The sequence below is a fragment of the Ambystoma mexicanum genome, chromosome 3q (assembly GCF_040938575.1).
Source record: "Ambystoma mexicanum isolate Mex_15411 chromosome 3q, UKY_AmexF1_1, whole genome shotgun sequence".
In the NCBI taxonomy this organism is placed as follows: Eukaryota; Metazoa; Chordata; class Amphibia; order Caudata; family Ambystomatidae; genus Ambystoma; species Ambystoma mexicanum.
Window position 1 is genome coordinate 303,278,520 of NC_090926.1, and position 24,640 is coordinate 303,303,159.

General features: G+C 50.5%; 1 protein-coding gene across 3 annotated transcripts in view; it reads left to right on the top strand.

Moving 5' to 3' along the window:
- KMT2D (lysine methyltransferase 2D) overlaps window positions 1-24,640 on the top strand; it is a 2,224,302-nt gene that overhangs the window by 1,181,146 nt on the left and 1,018,516 nt on the right. For all 3 annotated transcript variants that reach the window (XM_069653836.1, XM_069653837.1, XM_069653838.1), the window contains one exon: window positions 12-1,862. In XM_069653836.1, the coding sequence (XP_069509937.1) occupies window positions 12-1,862 (1,851 nt within the window). The remainder of the gene's footprint in view (window positions 1-11; window positions 1,863-24,640) is intronic.

The following is a 24,640-nucleotide window of genomic DNA, read 5'->3' on the forward strand; positions in this document are numbered from 1 at the left end:
GATTTGTGTAGCAGGCAGAAAGTCAGATCAGCAAGCAGACCAAAGGAGAAGGCGGGAGGAAGGCAGAGAGGCCAACACTGCACCTTCGGATTCCTTCACAATCTAACTCTCAAGGCTTCATGTCCTCCACTCCTGACTCAAGAGGGAGCAGTTCTGCTGGGCAGTCTGTCTTCATGAACAGTAGCCCTATCATGACTCCCAACTCTGAAGGATATTTTAAGCCGCCTTCTGCTAGTACAACAGGCTCAGAGTCTCCCAATGACCCCTTCTTTAAACTCCCCCCACAATCACCAGCCCATGTGCCTTTGCATGGACCCATAGCAAATGGCCCTGCATACTCTATAGAGCCTAGATATCAGTCTTCCCTTGTTCAGAGTCCAACCTCCATTGGCTTCCAGAACTTTTCCCCAGGAGGCCCACAATCTGTACAGCCAACTCGAACAATTAGCCAAACCATGGAGCTCTACACTACGCCACCTGGTACCCCAAGACACCAGTCTGCAAACATGGATTCATTTTTGAAACCCCGGTATTCCAGTGGATCAGTGGACAACCTAGCAGTGCCTGAAAGCCCTGGGGGACAGATATCGCCTCTAGGGGACGGTGGGTCAAAATCCAGCGATCATTTGATGTCCCCTCTTCATTTTGCAGATCAAAGAAAACAGTTTGACCTCACCCTAATGCATATAAAGAAGGAGGATGCTTGCCTGCACTCAAAACATGACTTCTCGCAAGCAATGGGATACTCGGACCATTCACACACCCTTCATACATCTGTCATGGAGACAAAGGGACCTTCAGATGTTTTCAAAGCCCCTTTGACTCCACGGGCTACTCAGGTAGAGCCACACAGTCCTGCATCAATCCACAGACCTCAGGAACCTATTGGGCAGGGTCAGGGAGCTTCTCCGCAACACCATGTGGACATGTATAGGCAATCCCCCTCTGTTTCCTTTACAGACCCTTTTTCGCAGATGCCTCTCACTCCACGTCCTCAGACTGTTGACACATGCTGCGCACTCCCTCCTCGGTCACTTCCCTCTGATTCTTTCTCTCGCGTCCCTGCCAGTCCTCAGCCACAGTCCAATTCGCAGTCACCTTTAACCCCACGCCCATTATCCACCGAGGCATTTTGCCAGTCACCTGTTGCAGCCCGCTTCCAGTCACCAGATCCTTATTCCCGACCTCCATCACGGCCACAGTCTCGAGACCCTTTTGCACCTCTTCATAAGCCCCCAAGGCCACAGTTGTTGGAATCTAATTTTAAGCCTGTGCAAGGGGGGCAGGGATCCTCAGTTGGTTGCTTCCAGCAATCTCTTCCCGCTCTACAGACCAATGAATCGCATCCTAAAGTGCAGAGCAGCCCACTTCAGACTGGTTTTGCTCGTTCACCAGGAGGCAGTGGATTTCAAAATTCTCAGGGACAGTTGTGTTTCACATTTCCACAGGGTGGGTCTGAGCCCTTAAAGAATTCCCCCTCTCATCAACCCAACTTTCCACATTCTCACCATTTAAGTAGTCCTTACTCCCATAGCCAATCCATGGGTAAGACCCAGAGCACAAACTGTTCTTCTCCTAGTTTCCACCAGACTGGAAGTCCCCTTGCCCCAGTTAGTGGAGTACCTGAGACATACATCCTCTCACCCCTTCGCCCTTCATCCGGCCTGCAGCAAGATACATCTTATATGGCACACAACTCTGGTCTGCGCACAGTAATTACCTCACCAGCAGACAAGCGGGATGATTTGTCAGTAATCTCAAGCCCCATGGTCACTCCAGTTCGGGAGGGAGCAGAATTGCAACCAAATCAAGAGACTGCGCTCTCAAACCTCAGCCAGACTGAGCTGGAGAAGCAAAGGCAGGTAAGTTGGTGACATATCTATAAGCGTTGAATTTAAAAGTTGTTAACCAGGCGTGAAAAGCAGCCCTTGGATGTTTGATGCACTGTAGAATATATATATGAGTCAGTATTGTTTTAATGTATTCTAGATGTGTCCTAAGAAGTCTTTAAACACTTTCTTAACACACAGAGCAAATGACACACAGACATGTTTTTATGGTGCTGGGTGACCAGACGAGTCAAAAGTAGCTCATGGTTGCTGGTGGTTTTAAGGTAACCAGGCTCTCTTCCAGGCCTAATGCAGGAGCAAACTAGTTGTCAGCAATTTTGAACCATGGGTCTGGCAAAGAGTACATTTGTTGTCTCATCTGTTTGTTACAGTGCAAGCAATTGTAGAATTGTAACAAAGGAGTGGAACCGCGACTCCACTATCGGACTGGCTAAGCAGGAGCATGGTGCAAAACATGTCTCAATAGGTTGAGACTGGGGTTGTTTGACAGCCAAGCAAGTCAAATTGGCAAAGGGGGGGGCGGGGGTCCTCCTGTATTGTTTTTGGATTTTTTTATTTTTCTGTCAATGTTTATATATCGCATTTGTGTAATTAATTTCCTTAACTCCACTGGAAAACATACCCAACACCCACCGAAACAGGTGCTGCTGCAATATGGGCCTGAAACTAGAAAATATTCACAGTCATGAATACTAGGAAAGATTTCTTTACTACACCTTTCCTTCCATTTTAATGGACCCCCAAACCTTTTGCTTTTATTTTTGATCCTGACCTGTCCTTTTTACAGTGCACTGAACACTGTATTTTGCTCATCTGTTATGAGAAAACGGACCTGTCCTTCAGGCTGTCTGTACTGGGAAACAGTGTTTCCCTTAGTCTAGTTACTTTGTTACTACTTTTAGTACCTTCTAACTTGTGGTACCTTTTTATCATTGTACAATACATCTTACAATGCAGTACAATGGGGTACACTTTTATTTTTGCCCTAGACTAACACTCGGAGGATTGTTGGTTTCTCTAGGTGTGCTAAATGAATAAGCTGGTGGAAGCAGTGACTTTCTACCGTTTTGTTTTGGTGCTTTTCATTTTAGCTTTTCCACGTTTTCTGGGTTTGGTAACTAACTGTGGCTAGTGACCAAACATGGCTATGCCCCAAGGGTTTTCGCTTGTCCTTTGGCCGTGTTGTCTTTTAGCTTTTTTTCTTCCTCTTGAGGCCAGGAAAATCCTTATGTACTTCCAGTGCCCAGGAAAGCAGAGGCTTTTGGTGTGCTACTGGAGGGCTATGTGTGTTTGCTGGCAGGATGTCGGCTGGGACTGTCTGGTTCCAATCCACAAACTGATTTCAGTATGTCTGAGTGTTATGCAGGAGTGTTAACAGCAATGGTTGATTGGATCACTGCTGGGGGGTGTTGGTGGGGCTAGTTCTATTTGCTAGTGGGAGTTCTGCTCTTAGCTGGCATTTGGGATAAGAGAACCCCTGCACGCACTCTAGAGAGATCCTAGAGAAACCTGAAGGAGCCAAGGCTCCTGTCCAGCTGTGAGACCCATGAGGAGACCAGACCTGTCTTAAAGAGGCCTGGCAACCAACTTCTGCTGCTGTCCTGGAAGAGCCCTGTCTTGCTATCTTCAGCAGTCCTGCAAGGGAGCTGCGACACATGGAGTGGATGTAACATTCATTCCCAATGTCTGCTCGGTACCCTACGAAGAAGCCTTCGGAAGTGTCCCGGGACTGCCCTGTGGCTGACCAGCTCTGAGTTTGGGATACCGTGCTGCTGCCGTCACTGTTCCGCATTGAGGCCTAGAACTTGATGGATCCTCAGCTTGTCCTACAGGAAAGACTTACCTCATCAAAATTTCGGAGTCCTCGCATCAAGGGGACTCGAGATAGGAGGGAAAGTCTGACCGCAACAAGTGAGTCCCTTTGGGTCGCTGTGTTGCGGTGAGAGCACCGTCTGAAACAGCTTGACTGAGTAGAGTTCAGTCCTGAGAGGGGTCCTGCATTGTTTTTTGCTGCATTCTGCCTCCAAAGACACCGACAGGAGATCTGCTCGAACCTGCAACCCCAGCAAATCAAGGACCCAATGGCGGGAAACGCGACCTCAGAACTTCTTCCATTGACCTGCGAAGTCCTCTGAGTACGTGGGGTGAGTTACAGTGGTTATAACTAGCCCCTAAACTCCCTTTAAAAGTTTTGCTAACTTTTCTAAAACTTTTACCCTCTGGCTTTGCCATTGCTTGCTCGTGCAAGCCTTCCGAAAGTTGGGGACACTTTTGTTAGTTAGAATAACTTGTCCTCTAACCCTTGGAATTGTTTACTAGACCCGACAGACCCTACCTTCATTTTCTCCAGCGTTAAAAACTGTCGGAACTGAACTTTTGCGCATATGGCCCCTGACAACTAAGGGAAGGACTTTTGAAGCTAGGGCTACTTTTCTGTGGACCTGTAGTGCATAATCTAATCTAATCTGTACTTTCCTTTACAGGGGTTTGATATGTATTATGTCCTACTCTAGTGACTGTATATATGTATTCTATTATTAGTGTTGTGTGGTACTTCTACCTGTTAGTAATTTTTCATAGTTTTTGGCCATAAGTAAATAAATGTGTTTATAATAACAATAATAATTTGGCATTTATATAGCGCTACGAACACTCAGCTATCTGAGCGCTGTTTATTATTACCCACGGTGTGAGGTGCTCATTTATGGACCTCGGAAGGATGAAAGGCGGAGTTTGGCCCTGCCGGGATTCGAACCTGCGTTAGCAAGCTCTGCACGGATGTCAAAGCGAGCGCTCTACTCGCTGTGCCACTTGACCGACTAATACATATTGTCTAAGTGCAATTTGTGATTCCCATTGTGTGCACTCATTGTGGACCCTTTACAAGCTCACCACCTGTTGAGATTTAGCCTTGACCACTCGTCACTGCGACCTTGAACTGGTTTGGCTACAGTTCCCATAGTTGTCCCCGTTCCAATATAGGTTGGCCTTCTATAGATCTGTCCCCCAGGCCAGAGTATAGAAAATCAGTCCTTGCAAATTAGTAATTTATTCCAAAGCCTGGGTCCCAAGATGATCTTTTATTTCTTGCCTTTTGTCTGGTCTGACCGAGGGTGTTGGGGATGAATAGTCTGTAATCCTGGATGCTTTTAAAGATGATGCAGAGACTTTAAGCTAAATCCTCTACTGAAGCCACAGCAGGTGCCTGTGAGCAGCTTCAATAGGATTACTTTCCCTACATCCTGAAACCAATCCGTTTAAAACCACCAGGAATCTGCTAAGAAGTTTCATTGAAGGTCCCCACCAGGAGTGCATTACACACAGTCATAGCATCTAGTCCCTTGCTCTCCTGTTAGGATGGATCTCTTTTAGCAGCTTTCCCTCAATAGTTTCTATGGACCCCCAATCGTTTTGCTTGTTTGTTTTAGCCTGTTCTGACTTTTTTGGGGGAAGTAAAGCATTCAGCTTCACTTCCTGTCTTTTGCTAATTTGTTATGGGGAAACCGATCAGTTTTTTTAGACTACTGGGAAACTATTTGCATTTTATCTTTTTCCATGTTTGCTGCTTTTGAACATTGCATACAGCATTTTAAAATGCAGTGCAATTGTTTACTTTTGTATCACCCTACTCTTTTACTATTGAGATTTTTAGTTACTTTTATATGTGCCTAAAGAGAAGCTGGTGGCAGCAGATATAATTTTGCCATTTCTAATGGATATTTTATAATCTGTGATATCCCTATTTCAGCTGTCTTTCGGAAGCATTTCCGGCGCCGGGGGCACAGTGCAGCTCTACGTCTGTTCTGTCCGATGCCTCTATGCACCCTGCACCAGTTATGTGGGGCCTAGCATATGTAGCAGCGCAGTGCCCCCTTGACCTGCGTTCCTTTTTTTCTCCTCACTCTGTTCGCTAATCGGGAACACGCTTGTCCAGCTTATTATTTTTGAAAATGCCATGCTGACTCCGTCTAAGGGCTCTGATTTCAAGCTGTGTGCGGATTTCGGCCGGCAGAAGTCTGTCTCGGATTTGCACTGTCGGGAAAGATTTCTCTTTATAGCACCTTTCCCTCAATTTTTATGGATTGCCCCCACCTGCCCAAATTTGTTTTGCTTTTATTTTTTTTATCGGACCTGCTCTTTATGCAGTGAAGCCTTCCGCTTCACTACACTGGCTTTTGCTCATGTGTCATGGGGAAACAGACATGTCATTCAGGCTGTCAGTACTAGGAAACATTGTTTCCCTTAGTCTTGTTACTTTGTTGCCACTTTGGTAACTTTTTATCATTATTCAAGGCATCTTACATTGCAGTCTAGACGAACACTAAGAGTATGTGTGGTACTCTAGGTGTGCCTAAGGGACAAGCTGGTGGCAGCAGTTACTTTCTGGTGTATTTTATTTTAGCCTTACTGAGTTTGGCTACCTACTGTTGCTATTATCCAAACATTGCCATGCCACAAGGTATTTTGTTTGTCCCTTGACCAACTTGTCATTAACCTTTCTTCCTGGCCTTTAGGAAAATCTGTATATGAACTTCCGGTCCCCGGGAAAGCGGAAGCTTTTCAGGGGCTACTGCAGGGCAATGTTTGTTTGCTTCCAGGAAGTGGGTGGGAACTGTTTGGTCCCAATCCACAAACTGGTTTCAGTGTGTCTGAATGGTATGCATGAGTTGGGCCACAAGTGGTCCTGATTGGACCACTGCTTGGGGGGGGGGGTGGATGCAGTGGCAGATCTGTGATTGGCTAGTGGGAGTTTCGGCTCTTACTTAGATTTTTGCATTAGGGGAGGAACCCTGCACCTATTCTACAGAGATCCTAGAACAAACCTGAAAACCTTGCACCATCATTTGTCGCTAATCAGATAAGTGCTCGAACATGTAACCCCAGGGCATCAAGGGCTAAAGCTGACGGCGCGATAATCTACCGCAGACCCTCTTCAGAAGACCTGCGAAGTCCTAAGAAAAATCTGAGTACGGGATTGGGGGGGCGAGATGTAACAATACTTATCTGAACCACTAGTTCCCTTTTTAAAAGTTTGATAACTTTTAGAAACGTTTACAACAGTTTGGCTTTGCCACTGCTTGCTCGCGCAAGATCTCAGAACGTTGGGAACACTTTGGTTAGTTGGAATGACTTGTCCTCTACCACTTGCAATTCTTCATTGGACCCCAGAAGCCCAACACTAATTAATTAAACTCTCTGAACATTTGAGCACAAGGCCCCCATAATCTTGGGGATGTACGGACCTGTAGTGCTGCATAATAATACATAACTTCCTTTCCAGGGGTTTGTTATGCATTTTGCCCTACTCCAGTGAATGTATATATGTCTTTTATTTAGTGTATTGAGATATTAAAGGCTAGTAGTCATTTTTCATAGTGGTGTTTGGCCATGAATAAGTATTTTCATAACTGGTTGTCCAAGTGTGTTCCCTGACTTTTCGCTGTGTGCACTCATTCGGGACCCCTTACAAGCTCACCACTCATGAGACTTAGCCTAGACCACTCGTCCAACCACTTTGAACTCGTTTGGCTGCCACTCAGGCAAGAGTATAGAAAATACGTACTAACATCAGATAGGCTTGTACTGCTTGTGCCACGACCATGATGCCCAGGATTGTGGGTTTTGTCAGTCCATGGATCCAAAGACCCTACAGGAATGAGTGGTGAAAATCTTTATTTAAATTTGTATGATGTGCCACATGCCCATAGGCCTCAGAGCACACATGAAGACAAACAAGACGCAAAAAAACAGACCGGATCGAGAGCAGAAGATGATTGAGGAGAGAGAGCAAGCTGTGTTCAACGTGGGTTGAGGTTGAACAGGTGGGCCTTTATTTTCTCTGTGAAGAGTGCCAGGTTGTCGGGCATATATGCCCGGGGAGTGAGTTCCATTGAAGAGGTGCCTGAACATCAAGAGAGGTCTCTCAAAAGCATGCCAACTTGTGTCTGGGCTGGGCAAACGTAGGATAAGTGGCGGAGCAGAGCTGTCTCCCTCCTACATGGAGTTTAATTCGATCCCTTAGGTAAGTCGGCGTAGTTTGTATACCGGACACCTAGGGTGTCCAATAAGTCCTGCAGGGGCCTGATGTATATATGTTGAACAGGGTAGGTGACGAGCAGGAACCCTGAGGGACGCCTCATGTTTGCAGGACGGAGTTAGAACTTTCTTCACCAACGGAAACCCGAACGGTATGGGGACTGAGGAAGGAAGATATCCACTGGGAGGCTTCATCGGAGCAATGGACAATCGTCCCCAGCCTTGACACTAGTAAGGAATGTTCCACCAGGTCGAAGCTGCATAGAAATCCAAGAGCATCAGCAGGCTGGATGAGCTCTTTCCACTATACTGGGCAGGGTTGATTTGAGGTCCAGCATTGCAGTCTCCATCCCATGCTGAGCTCTGTAGCCTGATTGGCGTTGGCCAAGAATTTGAATTGATATTGAATTGATATTTTGTTTCTATCTCGTTCGTACACAAGTGTTTTAGAGTGCGACAAGACAAGGGAGGGTAACAGGGGGAACAAAACAACAATCTTACTAGGCCCAGTGACATTGATAACGTGCAAGTGTATGGGAGAGGGGGAGGGGAAAAGTGCAAGGAAGGAGTGGAGAAGTGGAAAGTGCGGAGCAAAGGCGAAACAGATCAATAATAAAGGCAACAAACGGTGGTAGTGCAGCCAGCAAGTGGCAAGTGCTGGGTTTAAGGCAGCAGACGGGGATCGGTCTGATAAGTGCCGGAAGAAAAAAGGGGTGGGGGGCAGAGTGGGTGATCAGAAATGCCACACAATGGGTATCGTTGGAAAGGGGAGAATCCCCCCTTTCCAACGATACCCGCCTCGATCTCCGGCTTGAAAAACAGCCGGAGATCGAGGCTGCCAAATGGATGGTGGGGGCACCTCATGCAGGCCTCCATGGGCCTCCTACAAACGTCTGCGTGAGGTACACCCCCCCCCTCCATTTGGGGTGGGGGGAGAGAGCCCCCAGAAATGGTGGGACAGGCCCCCTAGTGGGTGGGGCAGTAAGGTTTGGGCACCCCGGCGCCAGATTGGCACACCAATGTGCCCCTAAGCGCCAAGACAAGTTTCGTAAACTAAAGGTACACTACACTTTAGGGCGGGCTGAGGAGCACTCTAAACCACCAGGTAATTTTCTAATGTACTGGGGGTGGCCCTCTACCCCCCACACCAAATGCAGGGGGGCATCTCATGCAGCCCTTCCTAGGAGCAGATATCTGCCCCCAGGGAGGGCTACAAGGGGTGCCCCCATTTCCCCTTGGGGAGAGGGCCACCCCCATTTCTGTAAAATATATCCCTGGTGGCTACTGGCCCCCCCTCATCCCACCCAAAATTCCCTTTTCTTATTTTCATTTTTTTTGTTTTGCCCCCTTCCCTGGGGCAGATTATCAGCCATCTGCCCCCAAGGGGGCCTAACGGCCCCATCCTTTGGGGGGGCCTGCAAACTAATTCCTGGTAGCCCTACCCCCCACCCCCAATTGGATAGGGGGCCACCTCATGTACTTCTGCCTGGGGCCATAAATCTGCCCCCAGTGAGGGCCACAAGGGGTCCCCCCCCCCCTTTTCCACCACCATTTCATGGGGGCAAAAAAATCCCAGGCAAACCCCGTTCTATTTATTTTATTTTTTTATTTTTGCCCCCTTTCCCTGGGGGCAAATGATCAGCCATCTGCCCCCAGGGTTGTGCACATATGTGCCCCCATGCTTTGGGGGGCAGGGGGGGGCTGCTTGCTTGAAGGAGCCTCCCTCCCCCCCACGTCACAAACGTTTCCATGGTGATCCAGTGGGTTGCTGGTCACGGATCGAGCGCTCTGCACCGATCCGTGACCAGCAATGCGTCATATACGTGGTGTCCTTGGAAAGGGGAGAACCTCCCCTTTCCAAGGACACCACTTTCTCCAATATCCCTGGTGGCCTAGTGGGCCCCAAACCACCTCCCATCTTCCCTCGCCTTTTTTTTTTTTCCCTTTTTCACCCCTGGGGGCAGTGATCTGCCCCCAGGGGTCTCCAGCGCTGTGGCCCCATGCTTTGGGGCCACGGGGGGGAAGGGTGCCACTTACCTTATAAGCAGCCACCCTCTCCCTGCGTCATAAACAGATCTCTATTGATCCTGTGACATTGTGAGCCACACAATGGGTATCGTTGGAAAGGGGAGAATCTCCCCTTTCCAACGATCTCCGGCTTGAAATACAGCCGGAGATCGAGGCTGACAAAGAAGGGCACTCACCTTCTTTCTTCACTGCAGCAGCCGAAAATGGCTGCTGCAGTGATTTTACTTTCAGTTTCACGCCGACGTGCTTTACGCACGCCAACTTGAAAATGAAGGTAATCCAGCCCCCTGGCAGTGAGGGGGGACCTCCCCCTCACATAGCCCGGGGGTTGGATTACAGTTTTCAGCGATCCCTGCTTTGCAGGGATCGCTCAAAACAAGGTGCCAAAAGGACAAGCTATCTCGTCCTTGGCACTTAAGGGGTTAAATTTGTAACTTTCTAGACCCAACACACTATCTTACAATAGGGTGCTGGAGGGGTTACCTAGTATCCCCTTTGTCTAGCTTCTCATGTAACATTTTTATGTTGCCCTTTTCTCGCTGAATGGCTGGGGGCAGTGATTTCATTTAAACTACTGTGTTCTGCATTTAGCGCGGGCTGTGTTCGCAGCTGCAGTAAAGCACCCAAGGTGCCATTTTTGTCAAAATGGTCCCTGTCTCTTTTTTCACCATTTCTTTGTGGAAAGGTACTTTTGAGATTTACGCTACGCGTCAAACCTGGTTTGGTCCCGTTGTTCGCTTTGCCTTTGGCTGGATTCACGAGTCGAGTGAATCCCGCCTCTGTCTCCAGGGTGTCTGGGGTAGGCAGGAAGTGAGTGAGGTGCCCGAAACTCCCTGTGCTTAGACTCCTAGGAGAACCAAATGCACTCTGTGGTGATTGGTTGGCTGACTGCTTGGCAAGGACAGCCACCCTGCTGGGTGAGTGACAGCTAGGCTGGAATGAATGGGAGAGAATTGAATAAAAGGCGAGTCTCTTGGCTTGGAAGGCAGAGTCAACCACTGGAACGAAAGAACCGAAGACAAGCTTGAAGCGGACTGCTGCTGCAACTCCTGGACCGTTGGTTTGCCCGGTGAATCCCTGCTGCAGGTGCGAATCGCCAAGTTCACCTCGACTGAGAAGCCCCTACGAGGACAACTTCTCCCTTTAAGTTGGTGGGACCAATCACCTAGACAGTAAGCCACTGGGATACCAATCTCTGAGCTGGTTGCATTTTCCTCAGAGTGCTGCTTATAATCAGGGAGAGGGACACCAGTTTGTTTGTGTTACTTACAGCCACCGGAATTGAAGTTTGCCATGTGCCCGTTTTTTGACCAGTCCCAGTGCAGTGCAAGAGTCCTCCGATGGCCTCCCTCTTGTCCCCACGACTGAGGCAGAGGATCAGCGAGATCTGCAGGAACAGAAGTAATCAGCTGCATCTTTTTCTTCATTGTAAGGTACTGTGAAATCCAACTGAGAGTACTTGCCTCTCGGGGTGAAAGTGCTTGAAACTTTTGCAACTCGCAGGCCTAATCAGCTTGTGACCCAACATATGTTTCTTCTATTTACAAACTACTTCCATGAACTTGTGCAGAGACTTTAACGTTTACTTACCAGAACAGCTTTATCCTATCCAAGACTTTAGCCCATTGACTTTGACCTAGCCTATTGAATTGAATGTACTCTTCTGGTGAACTCCAAGTATTTGCACTGTCTAGAATAATTGTAACCTTTCATGTTCTAATAATCTTTGCCTTTTACTCCTCTTGAAAAGTATTCTGATTTAGTATTGAAGTGTATTTGTGTGCAATTATATTGCCGCCTCCTAATGAATGTTTTATAACTGACAGATGAATTAATGAGTATTTATCAAAGAATCCTTGATTGTAAGAGTTTACTTGAACACTTGTGATTGTAAACCTCTGTGTAACATCATTACTGCTCACATTCCCCTCTTTAGATAAGCCTGGCTGCTCAGCTACGCTACCAAAACTGTTTAGTACAGATTTGCACCAAAGGTTGGTTTTGCTTACGCCTCTAGCCCTAGTTGTGTATAGTGGTCCCAAACGGTACTGCATACAAACTTTGCTTAACAGCCGGTTGTGAGTTTTGACTGTCCCAGTGCAGTGCAGGAGTCCCCCGACGTCCTCCCTCTTGTCCCCACGACTGAGGCCCAGGAACAGTGAGATCTGCAGAGCTGTACAGGAACAGGTGTCATCTGCTGCATCGTTTCTTCATTTTTAAAGGTACTGTACAAAGTCTAAGAGAACTTGCCTCTTGCTGTAGAGTTGCTTGCATCTTCTACTAGTCACAATGTCTAATCGACTTGTGGCCCTACATTTGATTCTTCTTTTCTTCAAAGACTTCTAAAACATTGTGCAAAAACTTCCTACTTACCTACAAAGTGTTTCAGCTTACATAGACTTTGGCCTATTGACTTTGGCTTAGCCTCTTCCACTGAATGACTCTTATTGGAGGACCCAAAATTATTTGCCTGCTTAAGAATATTTGTGGTCTCTTGTTTGTTCCAAATGATCTTCTTTGACTTATTATCTGATCCTAAATGCAACAGTGATATTTTAATGTCCCCAGTACCCTAGCAATTTAAGTCAACTGACGGTGTAGTTGGTGTCTGTGGGCCATCCCAAAAGGGTATCTACTGATTTAGAGATATTAAGAGTGTGTATTTCATGAAGTGTATTTGTGTGTTACTATTCTATTGCTCCCTTCTGAAGAAGGCTTATTATAACTGACTGATAAATTAATAATTGTTCATTCAAGAAAGCTTGAGTGTAAGAGTTCCACTACAGCTCACATTGACCCCTCTTGAGATAAGCCTGGCTGCTCAACACGCTACCAAAACCGTTTAGTAAAAGCTTATACCAAAGGTTGGGTTTCCTATACCTGTGTCCAGAGTTGGTTGTAGTGTTCCCAGAGGGTGCTGCATACAAACTTTGCCTAACAGAGAGAGACGATCCCAGGGCCTGAGGCCAAGGACAAGTCTTACAGTCCTGTTCTGGATTAGTTGCAGAGGGCGGAGAGTAGAGGCGGGTAGATTTAGAAAGAGGCGGTTACAATAGTCCAACCTAGAGAGAACCAGAGCTTGGGAGACAGTGAGCTTCTGGGGGGGGGGGAAGGAGAAAAAAGGCAGAGTACCTCTGAGGAGGTGCAGTAGGAAGTTTGACTTTTTAGAGACATCGGAGAGGTGCGCAGAAAAGAAAAGTGTGGAGTCAAAGATGACCCCGAGGTTCTTAGCCTCGCAGGTCGGGGTAGGAGGAAGGCCAATGGAGGCCGGCCAGAGAATAAGGGGAAAGGATGGTGAAGGTGTGTCGATGAGGAGGATCTCAGTCTTGCTGGCATTCAGTCAAAGATCATTGGCGGCTCACCATTCTTGAATGGCAGTTAGGCAATCTGAGATGAGAGAGGAGGTGGTTGTCTTCAATATGCTTCTGTAGTTGTAGGTATGCCGATTTGTCCATGATCAAATGAAAAATGACACATTTATGATAGGTTGATCATTACTAGTGGGTCAAAATTGCTTTTTTTTAGGAATGGTGTAATCCAGGCCTCCTTGAGAGACGATTGAACCACACCCTCATCAAAGGAAAAATGTATGAGTTTGGTCATCCAAGCGGGCCAATAACTCAAGTGAATCCTTAAAAACATCAGCCGGACAACAGTCGCCAAAGCAGGAGGTGGGTTTAAGATCACAAATGATCTTGGTAACTTGTTCTGAGTAGTGAGAGAAGTTGAACAAGGGATAGTGTTAGGCTCAGGGGTAGGGTCCTGTGAAATATTTGTGTAGATGTTGCTTCCCTGTGCAGACTTCTGAATGTTACTAATGATCTGCTTGTGAGTTTAATTCTTGGACAGAAAACAGTCATGAATTTCCTGGAACCAAGCAGAGGCCTTTATTAGGACTTGATTGGTGGGTGGGGGGGGGCAGATTTTCAAAATCTGCCAAGATCTTAAAACGTTTGATGGTGTTAGAGTGGGCATTATTAATCCTGTTATTAAAGTAGGTGGATTTAAAGTTAATTACAGCCTTTTTAAATTTCCTCGCATCTTGCTTGTAACATCCAATGTGGTTGCATTTGGGTTCTTGCGCCATGCTCTTTCTCGAGCCCTTTTTTTCTGTCTGATGGAGATGATATCATCAAAAAACCAAGTGTTTTTATGTAGCTCTGGTTTGATTATTTTACTTTTCAGTGGCGCCAGGTCAGAAATAACCTGTTTTATGGACGTGATGATATGTTCCACAAGAAGAAAGTACTCATAAAAGTTGGTGAATAACTTAAAGCTAGATGATGGGTGGGCCATTAATTTGGCCGGGGTGACGTTTTTTAAATTATCAGTTTTTTAGATCAGGGTAAGGTGTTCTTTTTTTGTTGGTGATACAGGGAGGTGTATTTAGGTCACAGTGCAGATCGATGCTGGGAAGATCGGGCTGCTCCGTGCTTGGGGAAGAAGCATCGGAAGAGGTCACGCTCCCAAAGTGAATCCTCATCACCACTCTTTTCCTCCTTCAAGAAAGATATGCCGCTTTAAGGTTTACCCTGAGCGGCCGGCACAGGTCTTTTCCAACCCAGTGGAAGGGGTGAGCTTCTGCCTGAAGATGCTTGACATCGCCACCAAGGCGCGTCACCTGTGGAGCAGGCAGCAGTGTGGTCTACTCGGCACCGATGGGTCTCGCTGCATGTTCCACGACCAGCAGGGTGTCCTCAGAAGAACACTGACCTCGGGCGGCGCAGCCTCAGCGTTGTGAACTCAGTGGGAATATGTCCCGCTCCCCAGGGACACCTTTAAATGTAAGATATGACATCTACAAGTAAGGCGAATAGTCTCTCTTGGGCTTGAACACATGGGCCCTATGGAGGCGAGAGACTTCCTGGAGGAATTTTACCACTGATGTGTGGAAATGCTGGGCCTGGCAGAGGACCTTGAAGGAGCCAGCGGCCTACACACTTCCCTGAAGTGGGACATCTTACTTGCTCCCACCCCATGTAAGTCTCAGTCCGCCTTCTAGCGCCTGATGGCTAAGGTGGCCGATTCTCTGGGGCGCTCTGTTCTGTCTGGTTCCAGAGTTCAATACAAACTCTGACATTCTGGAAGATGCCCCAAAGAAGGAAACACTCCTGCTCTTTAATGTTATAGTGGAGGCCCTGGTATTGGAAGTGTGGGGAAAAACCTGCATCGGTTTTGGAGTGGACAGAAACCTAGTGAGGAAGCACCGTCCTGCTCCTTCTGACCCAGCTTTCCTTTCCTTTCCGCCCATGCTTCACCTGAAAGCATGGTGGTTCAGGCCGTGACAGTGATTCTGAAGACTCCTTCCTTTCTGTCGCTTCTGTTGGGTTAGAATTAGTGCAGTCCAACAGTTGAGGACTACACAAGACTTACTTTCTTGGTATTAGGTAACTCACTTTTTAATAAAGGCCTGTACTACCAAAGTTGGTAGTGTAACTGAGCAGCCAGGCTTATCTTAAGAGGGGTAATGTGAGCTGTAGAGCTGTACAATTGAAATCATTAAGTACAAGCATCCAAGTAACACTTAAATACTTATATAAATATATTTATTTATAATATACGCAAGGTTTAAATAAGCATTCTTTAAAAAAAGCGTTAACTGCTGGTAACATTCAATCAAAGTTAGGATTCAGTTTTTCTAAGACAATAAAAGTTGGTAAAGACTTTCTGAGGCTAAACCATATTCCAGCACACAATAGAGGTCAGTATTGCACTTATTTTGGTTACCAATTCAGTTATTGAGTTGTTTAAGGAAGGAAAAGTTGGAATAAGATTTAGAACATACTTACAATCTCCAGAACAAAAAGTTCTGGTTGGAAAGGACTTGCTCCCTGGACTCTGATGAGGGGACTCTGGATCAAGATTTCCTGCTTCTGTAGGGTCCTCTGGATGCCTACAAAGATTTGGATGGATTCAGACTTCACAAGACAATGCACTCGTCAATGGTCACAGGACCCCTGGTATTAGGCTTCTGCAGCTCTGCGGCACAGCATACCAGGGTTGCGCCAAATGGAAGATTGTCTTGAGGCTAGTTTCTCCCACCAGCCCAAGGGAGGAATTCGTCTCGTGCATGTCTTCCCAGTCAATTCGAAAAAGGGGTCAGCACAGCTGCAGGGCTTCACCGGCCACTTTGCGGTCCAGGAGAGTGCTGCTGGCGTCTCTTCACATCATTTTCGGATGTTCCTCTCCAGTGGTCGACTCTGCCTCTAGTCCCAAAAACCTCACTTTTTATGTGATTTTCCCACTCATTCACAGCCCACACTGTCAATCACACAGCAGGGACAGCTAGCCGGCAATCGAAACTGGTTGCACTCAGGCACGCATAGAGACAAAGGACAGGAAAGTTTCGGGACCCTCCCTCACTTCCTGCCTTTCCGGACACATTGGAGCATGGTTGGGCTTCAAGGCTGAAGCCTGCCAAAGGCAAAACACACAAAGGGCTCAAACCGGTTTCAACTAAGAGTAAAAGCCAGGAAGGAACTAACAAACAGAAAATGGTGAAAAAAGACTAGGTCCATTTTGGGAAAGATTGTCACCCATGGGTGCTGTACTGCAGCTAAGGGTTCAGCCTGCGGTAGAAATGCACGCTGGTAGTAAAAGTAAGCCATTGCCACTAGCCATTTAAAGTATATTAGTGTAACAAAAAAAAGTCACATGAGAAGTGGGATAGGGAATTAGTAAGTAATCCCCCAACACTCCACACAGGGTGGGGTGTGTTGGTCCCTCAAAGAAAAAGTTAAGTAAGACCAGGATCATCTTACTATTTTTGGGAACTGTAGTTCACCCAATAAAATTGTAATTAAACATTAAGCGAAGTCAGAGGGACGTCTAAGTGACCCTCCACCTAAGGTGCTGTGTCACCATGCAAATAGCAGATGCCTATGGAGCTGGTCAGCCTCCCTAAAACAGTAAAACAGAAAAATCCTAGTCAGGAAAAATACATGAGGGAATGAGAAAGGTCCCGCTCGGGAGTAAAAATCACATGCCCACTCCAGTGAAAGAGCTGGGGGTCTCTAAGGTTGAAAGGAATTGGCACAGAAATTAAAATTCTCCAGCATGGGGTCTGGCACGGATTCACATGCTCATAAATATTTCCAATCGTCAGGCTGGGAATCCTCAGTGAAAGAAAAAATCAGTTTCAGTTTCATTTCTTAACAGTCTTTCTCCAAACAACCATTCACTGAGCTCTGTGTCATACTGCTCCCAGCCAATGACTGCCCTCTACCTAAGCCCCTCCGCAGGCAGCCATCTTCAGATTTGTGCCGCACGTACAAGAGTTGGGAGTCCTCGTGCTTTGCTCTTCAAGCTTTTTGCTGCGTTTTTTGCTTTTTGAGAGTTTAACTCTATTTTTTAGTCAATCAAGCCTGTGTGCTCCATCGATCATCCATCCGACTAACTGGGACCTGTTTTTGGATTTTTTTTCAGTGTTCTTGGGGGGCTTTTAAGAAGATTCTTCAGGCCTGCACCACGTGGATCATGTCGGACGAGAAGGACGGCAGCGCTTCCCTCTTCAAGCTCTGTTCCGACTGCAGTTTGCAGAATGTGTACTTGGACGACAAGCATTCCCAGTGCCTGTATTGCTTGCACCCGACGCACAAGGAGGAAGATTGTGCATTTTGCTGTGGCTTCTCGAAGGGCACGTTGAGGGATTGACACCCAACGTTTGGAAGCGTGGTTGCAGTCCAAGGCCTCTACCCCGGTTGCCACCCAGGGACATGCCTCTCACAGATCTGGGAAACCTGAGCGGGCTTCTAAGTCCTTTGAGGGCGCTCCACCCATGGGAGCCCAACACAAGGCCAAGCACCGCAAGTACGCCTCTGTCAGGGTCGGCGATACTGCGCGTCCCGCGGCAGTCAGGGTGCGATAGTCGTCTTTATTGGCATCGGTCTCCAGCCACCACGATTCCAGACAAGTTGAGAGAGAATCCGGAGAAGACCAAGGAGAACGCCAGGCAGGGTGCGGTGTCCGACCCACCCACGATGGAGAAGGCAAAACAGGACAAGGTGCCTGACTCGGCCAGCAAGGAGAAGGCCAAACCGGACAAAGGGCCCAGCCTCTCCGTGAAGGCCCAGGTGCACCATGCGATGCAGTTTCCCTCCCTTGAGGTGGTGACGTCTCTTTCAAAGGCCGCAAGGGTGGACCTGCAGGGTGCCCAGGCAACAGCCAGGGTGTCTCTTCCTCCCAGGAGGGAGGCGTCAAGCATCCCTGTACACAGGACGCTGGAAAAAAGGTTGCTGGACCTCAGCCCTGGACCAATCCCTCTGGACCTGACGAAAGGGGGTGGAGGGTGTCGAAGGTCTGCAGGGTACAGACATTTCTTCAGAAGAAGAGATTACCTCCATCCGCACGGTCCAGGAGGGCGATGACGTCTAGGTTAACGCCAGCGATTCGCCCCACTGGGGCAACGACGGGGATACAGTCCACAGAGACGATGACGAGGGGCCCCAAGACGATGATGCCCCAGCGTCTGCCATCCGTACACCCCAGATACCGCCTAGGGACATCTCAATGGACATTCTCTCCACACACTGGTCTCGGAGATACAGAGGAGGATCCTTGCGTACTCTGCACCCTCTATGCCCGTGGCACCAGTCCCGGTTGCCCCTTTCACACCGGGGGAACCGCGGGCCAAGAAGGAGGCACCCTATGCCTCCATACCACCCTCTCCCCGAGGGACACTGATGTGGACACGGCGACAACGGGCACGGATGACGGCGGTGGGATGGGGGAACCTCCCGTTGCCTCCGCCCAGAGCCTCTCCACCGGACGAGGTGGGGTCTTTCCACACGATTATTTCCCGAGCGGCCAAGCTCTTCCAGCTCACACCGGTGGAGAATAAGAAGGAAGGCTTCTTGTATCAGCACTGGGATGCAAAGAGGAAAACCATCCTTTCGGTCCCCCTCCCGGACGACGTGTGGAACGAGGGGCTAGTGTTTATGAAGAACCCTTCTACAGCCCCAGCGAAGAGAGACCGTCTGGAAAAGAAATACAGGGTGCCGGACCCTGCACCGAAGTGTCTGTGGTCTCAGCTTTTGCTGAACTCAGTCTCTGCAGCCGCCAGGAAGAAGTTGTCGGGCTCTACAACCTCTTATTCCTTCACCCCTCTGGACAACGAGGGAAAGAAGCTGGATTTGATGGGTAGGAAGGTTATCTACTCTGCGCCGACGATCAAGGCTGCCAACGCCCTTGCGATCAAAGCCAGATATGAACGAGAGTTCTGGTTCAAGTTGGCCCCACTGCTGGATTTCCTCCCCGATGACAAATGGGTGGAAGCTTTGGAGATACTTCAAGAAGGCAAGGTGGCATCAGACCACGCCATTACGGTGGCCCCGGACATCCAGGAAACACAGGTTTCTCCAGCATGGGGTCTGGCATGGATTCACATGCTCATGAATATTCCCCGTCGTCAGGCTGGGAATCCTCGGTAAAGAAAAAACCAGTATCAGTTTCGTTTCTGATCTGTCTTTCGTAGTAACAACCAATCACTGGTCTCTGCGTCATACTGACCACAGCCAATGACTGCCCTCTACCTAAGCACCGCCTCTGGCAGCCATCTTCAGATTTTTACCGCACGTTCATGTGTTGGGATCCTCGTGCTATTGCTCTCGAGCGTTAGTGCTATTTTTTCACGTTTTTTTCTCAAAAACTTCGTTTTTTCGGTCAAAAGAGCCTCAAGCTCCACCGACTCACTATCTGATCAACGGGGACCCGTGTCGGATTCGTCTGCGCCCCTCAACGGTGAAGATTCGTCGAGCTATGCTTTTGGAGGACTCCAGAAGTTTCTCAGGCCCGGTCATGGCCCAGGAGAAGGGAAGCTCGACGCCCGGAAAGCTGTTCAGGGTCTGCTCTGGATGCCAGCTGCAGAACGTCTTCAAGGAGGACGAACACTCCTTTTGTCTCTACTGCCTACATGAGGACAAGACGCACGTGGAGAAGGACTGTGCGTTTTGCGGCAACATGTCGGAGCGGACCATGAAGGACCGCCATCAACGTCTCGCCAACTGGCTAGAAGGGAAGAGCCCGTCCGGCGAGAAGAAGAAGAAGAAATCTGAGCGGTCTTCTAAGTCCTTTGAGGACGCCCCGGCGACGGGGGTCCAACATAAGGCCAAGCACCGCGAGTCCGCTGGCACCGGGAGCGCCGAACGGTCGGGCTCTACGGTCGCCAGGCAGGGCGCACCCTCCCCGGCACCATCAACCACGAGCCAACGCTCTGGGTCGGGTAAGAGGAAGGCCGAGCACCCGGCGAAGCTCCTGGAGAGGCCCCGGTCTAGCTCGAAGGCCCCATCGGAGGGGGAGCGAGGCGGTGTCCCCCCCCCTCAAGGATACGGCGGTGAGCGCACCTAAGGTGGTGAAGGCCTTAATCCATCCGGCCAAGCCCTCTATCGAAACTGTCGCGGCGGCCCTGGCTCAGCCTTTGCAGGCTACACCAGTGGTGGCGACCTCGGGGCTCAGTCTCCCTGCCACCTCAGAGGGAGTCATCTTTTGTGCCCATCGATAGGACCCCCGTGAAATCCCCCGAGGGGAAGAAAAAGGGGGGGCAGGGCGTCGTCGTAGATTCGGCCTCAACCTCGGAGGAGGAGCTGGTCGAAGTCTTAAGCCACGGCCTCGGCGTGGAAGAAGACCGACCCTTCGGGATGGATCCCGACGCAGGTGACGACGACATCGTCGAGGGTACCGACGGGGTCCCTGATCGCCCGTCGGATTCCCCTCTGCCAGCGCTGCGAGACAACTCGGCGGCCATTTTGTTGGCTATACAGTCCTTATGGTCAGAGATAAGGACGAGACTACCGTTGCCGACGGAACCTCTCCCGTCGGGGGACCCAGAACCGGGACCTTCTGGTGTTCCCCCTACCAAGAAAAGAAGGATCCACCCTCCGCCTCCTTTTCAGCCGTCGCGCCCCTTCCAGCCCTCCTCCCCGTCCACCCGAGGGGATGATACGGGGACTGACACGGCAGCGACGGGTACGGACGACGAGGTATACGACGAGGATGTACCGTCGTCGCCTCCCACCAGGGCTTCTCCGCCCGACGAGATTGGATCGTTCCACTCCATGATCTCCAGGGCATCCGAGCTTTTTCAACTCTGCCCTGAGGAGAAGAAGAAGGAAGGTTTCCTTTATCAGCGGCGCGAGGCAAGAGGAAGACGGTCCTCTCAGTGCCTCTATTGGACGACATTTGGGATGAGGGCCTCACCCTCCTCAAGAACCCTTCCACGACACCAGCTAGAAGAGACCGGTACGAGAAGAAGTACCGGGTCCCGGACACCGCCCCCCTGTGCCTCCGGGCGCAGCCTACCCCGGACTCCGTCGTCTCCGCGGCGGCCAGGAAGAAAGCGGGGGGGGGGGGTGCGGCCTCCACATCGACTTCCCCACCGGATGGTGAGGGAAAGAAATTGGACGCTATGGGACGCAGAGTCATCTAGTCGGCAGCGACGACGATTAAAGCGGCCAACGCCTTGGCTATCGTGGCCCGCTACGACAGGTGAGCTCTGGTACAAACTGGCTCACCTGCTGGACTTCCTGCCAGACGACAAGAGGACAGAGGCCCTGGAGATCCTGCAGGAAGGTGAGGTGGCTTCGGACCACGCCATTACCGTTGCGACGGACATCGCCGTCACTGGGTTCCGCCAGTTGGGCAACGGCGTTTGCCTTAGGCGGCGTGGATGGCTCAAGGCTACGGACTTCCGTCAAGACGTTCAGACCAGAGTCCTGGACATGCCCTTCGATGGGAACAACCTGTTTGGCAAAACAGTGGACGATTCCCTTCAGGCCATTAAAGCGGACACTGAGACGGCCCGGGCCCTGGGAGTTCTGCAGCAACGACGGACGCCCTTTCGGAGCAGCGGAGGCAAGGGCGCCTCCAAAGGTTCCGGCGGCGGTTTCTCCACCTACCGTCAAGCGGCCCGCTCGTTGTCTCAGGAGGCCTACAGAGGACGAGGCAAGTCTGGCGGACTCCGCCGTCGTCGCCAAGGAGGTCGAGGCGGCAAAGCCTCGTCCAAGCAGGATTGAACCGACCGTGGGGTCGGGCCCCCACCGAAGCACCCCGGTGGGAGGCCGGCTGGCGAGCTTCGTCAGCGTGTGGGAGTCCATCTCCACCGACCGTTGGGTGCTGGACGCCTTGGCCCGGGGCCACGCGCTCGAGTTTCAAAGAAGGTGTCCACGCGTCCCCCCCGTGGCCAGGAAAGAACTTCACGTCCCTCAACTTCTCCTGGAGGTAAAGGCGATGCTCAGGAAGGGCGCCATCGAACTCGTCCCAAAGAGGCTTCGGGGCTCCGGAGTGTACTCGAGATACTTCCTCGTGAAGAAGAAGACGGGGGGATGGCGCCCCATCCTGGACCTGCGACGTCTGAACAAGTTCATCAAGGCGCAAAAGTTTCGGATGGTCACCCTCTAGCACGTCCTGGGTCAGCTGGAGGAAGGAGACTTCCTGTCGTCGTTGGATTTGGAGGATGCCTACTTCCATATTCCCATCCTAAAGGGGCACCGAAAATTCCTCAGGTTTGTGGTCCAAGGGCGTCATTACCAGTTCAAAGCCCTCCCCTTCGGTCTACGGTCGGCACCCAGGGTGTTCACCAAGTGCCTCGCACCGGTGGCGGCGCAGCTGCGCCGCGAGGGGATCCACGTCTACCCCTACCTGGACGACTGGCTCATCCGAGCCAAGACGAGGGAGCTCGCCGTGGTTCACACGGCAAGGACCGTCCAACTTCTCACGGACCTGGGATTCTCCGTGAACTACGCCAATTCCCACCTGGTACCCGCGCAAGACGCTCTGTTTCTGGGAGCGAGGCTCAACACAGTGTCCCTTCTGGCCTCCCCGTCGGAGGAGAGGACCAGGACCATCCTGGGCAAGGTGCAACGGATGTTGGTGGCCGACGCGGCCAAGGTGAGGTCCATCAAGTCCCTCCTCGGAATGATGTCTTCCTGCATCTACCTCATTCCCATGTGCAGGCTCCGGATGCGCCCGTTGCAGGAGTTCCTGGACGCGCGCTGGATCCAAACGACGGGCAGCTTCGAGGAAAGGATCACACTCGACGAGAGTTTCCGACGAGCGATCCGGTGGTGGGACACCCGCGCGCATCTGACGGCGGGCATGGACTTCCAGACCCCAGCCCACCAGGAGACAGTGACCACGGATGCCTCCCTGGAAGGGTGGGGAGCGCACACCGAAAATCTACACGCAAGGGGCCTTTGGCTCCCGACGGAGAAATCTTTACATATCAACGTCCTGGAGCTCCGTGCAGTGTTTTGGGCCCTCAGGTCCTTCCTTCCGTCCCTCAAGGGCAAGGTGGTGAGGATCTTCACAGACAACACCACCACCATATTTTACATCAGAAAACAGGGCGGAACCAGGTCCCCAGCACTGTCCAAGGAGGCGCAGGACCTGTGGCATTGGGCAGTCGCCCAAGGGATGTTTCTGGTGCCGTTTCATCTGGCAGGGATAAAAAACACCATCGCCGACTCACTCAGCAGGGAGCTGCGCTCGTGCCACGAGTGGGAACTACGGCAGGATCTAGTGGATCGCCTCTTCCGACGGTGGGGCACTCCCCAGATCGACCTGTTCGCGACGGCGACGAACTCCAAGTGCCGGAGGTTCGCCAGCAGGTTTCCCCAGGCGAGGAGCATGGGCGATGCTTTCTCGTTCCCCTGGGAGGGCCTGTTCCTCTACGCGTTCCCTCCTTTGCCACTGCTAATCCGGCTCGTCAACCAGCTCAAGAGGTCACGGTGCAGGATGATCCTCGTCGCACCTGCGTGGCCGAGGCAGATATGGTTCCCGGACCTTCTGGATTTGTCAGCGTCCCCGCCAATCAAGCTGCCGGTGGACGCGGATCTGCTCTCCAGGGAAGGAGGCGCCATCCTCCACCAGGACCCGAAATCGCTGAACTTGCAGGCCTGGCTCCTGCAGCGCTAGAGTTTGGAGGATACGACATACCGGCCGACTGCAGAGAGGTTCTTGCAAAGGCCAGGGCGTCCTCGACTCTTAAATGCTACGGACAAAAATGGAAGAGGTTCTCTGTCTGGTGCCACGCACAGAAGATTAACCCTCTACGGATTACGGCTCCCCAAGTTCTGCCGTACCTGCTGACGCTGGCCAAAGCTGGACTGGCACACGCGTCCATCAAGATTCATCTGGCTGCGATCTCCCGATACACCAGGACCACGGGACGGACGTCCTTGTGGTCTCATCGTCTGGTGAAAGAGTTCATGAAGGGACTGTTCAGATCGTTCCCGCCGGTGAAGGCTCCGGCCCCGGCGTGGGAGCTCAACGTGGTGCTGACCAAGCTCATGGGACCTCCGTTCGAGCCTCTGCACTCGGCCCCGTTGAAGTTTCTGTCGTGGAAGACAGCGTTTCTTGTGGCCATCACCTCCGCACGACGGGTGGGAGACATCCAGGCCCTTTCCTGCAAGGCCCCGTACTTGACTTTTCACGACACGAGGGTGGTGCTCAGGACGCACCCCTCCTTCATGCCCAAGGTACCGTCGGACTTCCATCTCAACGAACCCTTGGTGTTGCCTGTATTCTTCCCGTCGCCTTCGTCGCCGGCTGAGAGGACTTTGCACTCGCTGGATGTGGCTAGAGCGCTGAAGTTCTACGTGGACCGCACAAAGTGTTTTCGGAAGATGTCACAACTCTTTGTGAACTTTGGACCTGTCAATCAGGGGAAGGCTCTCTCGAAGGCTTCCATTTCCAGATGGCTCTCCGGCTGTATCATGTACTGTCATCGGTTG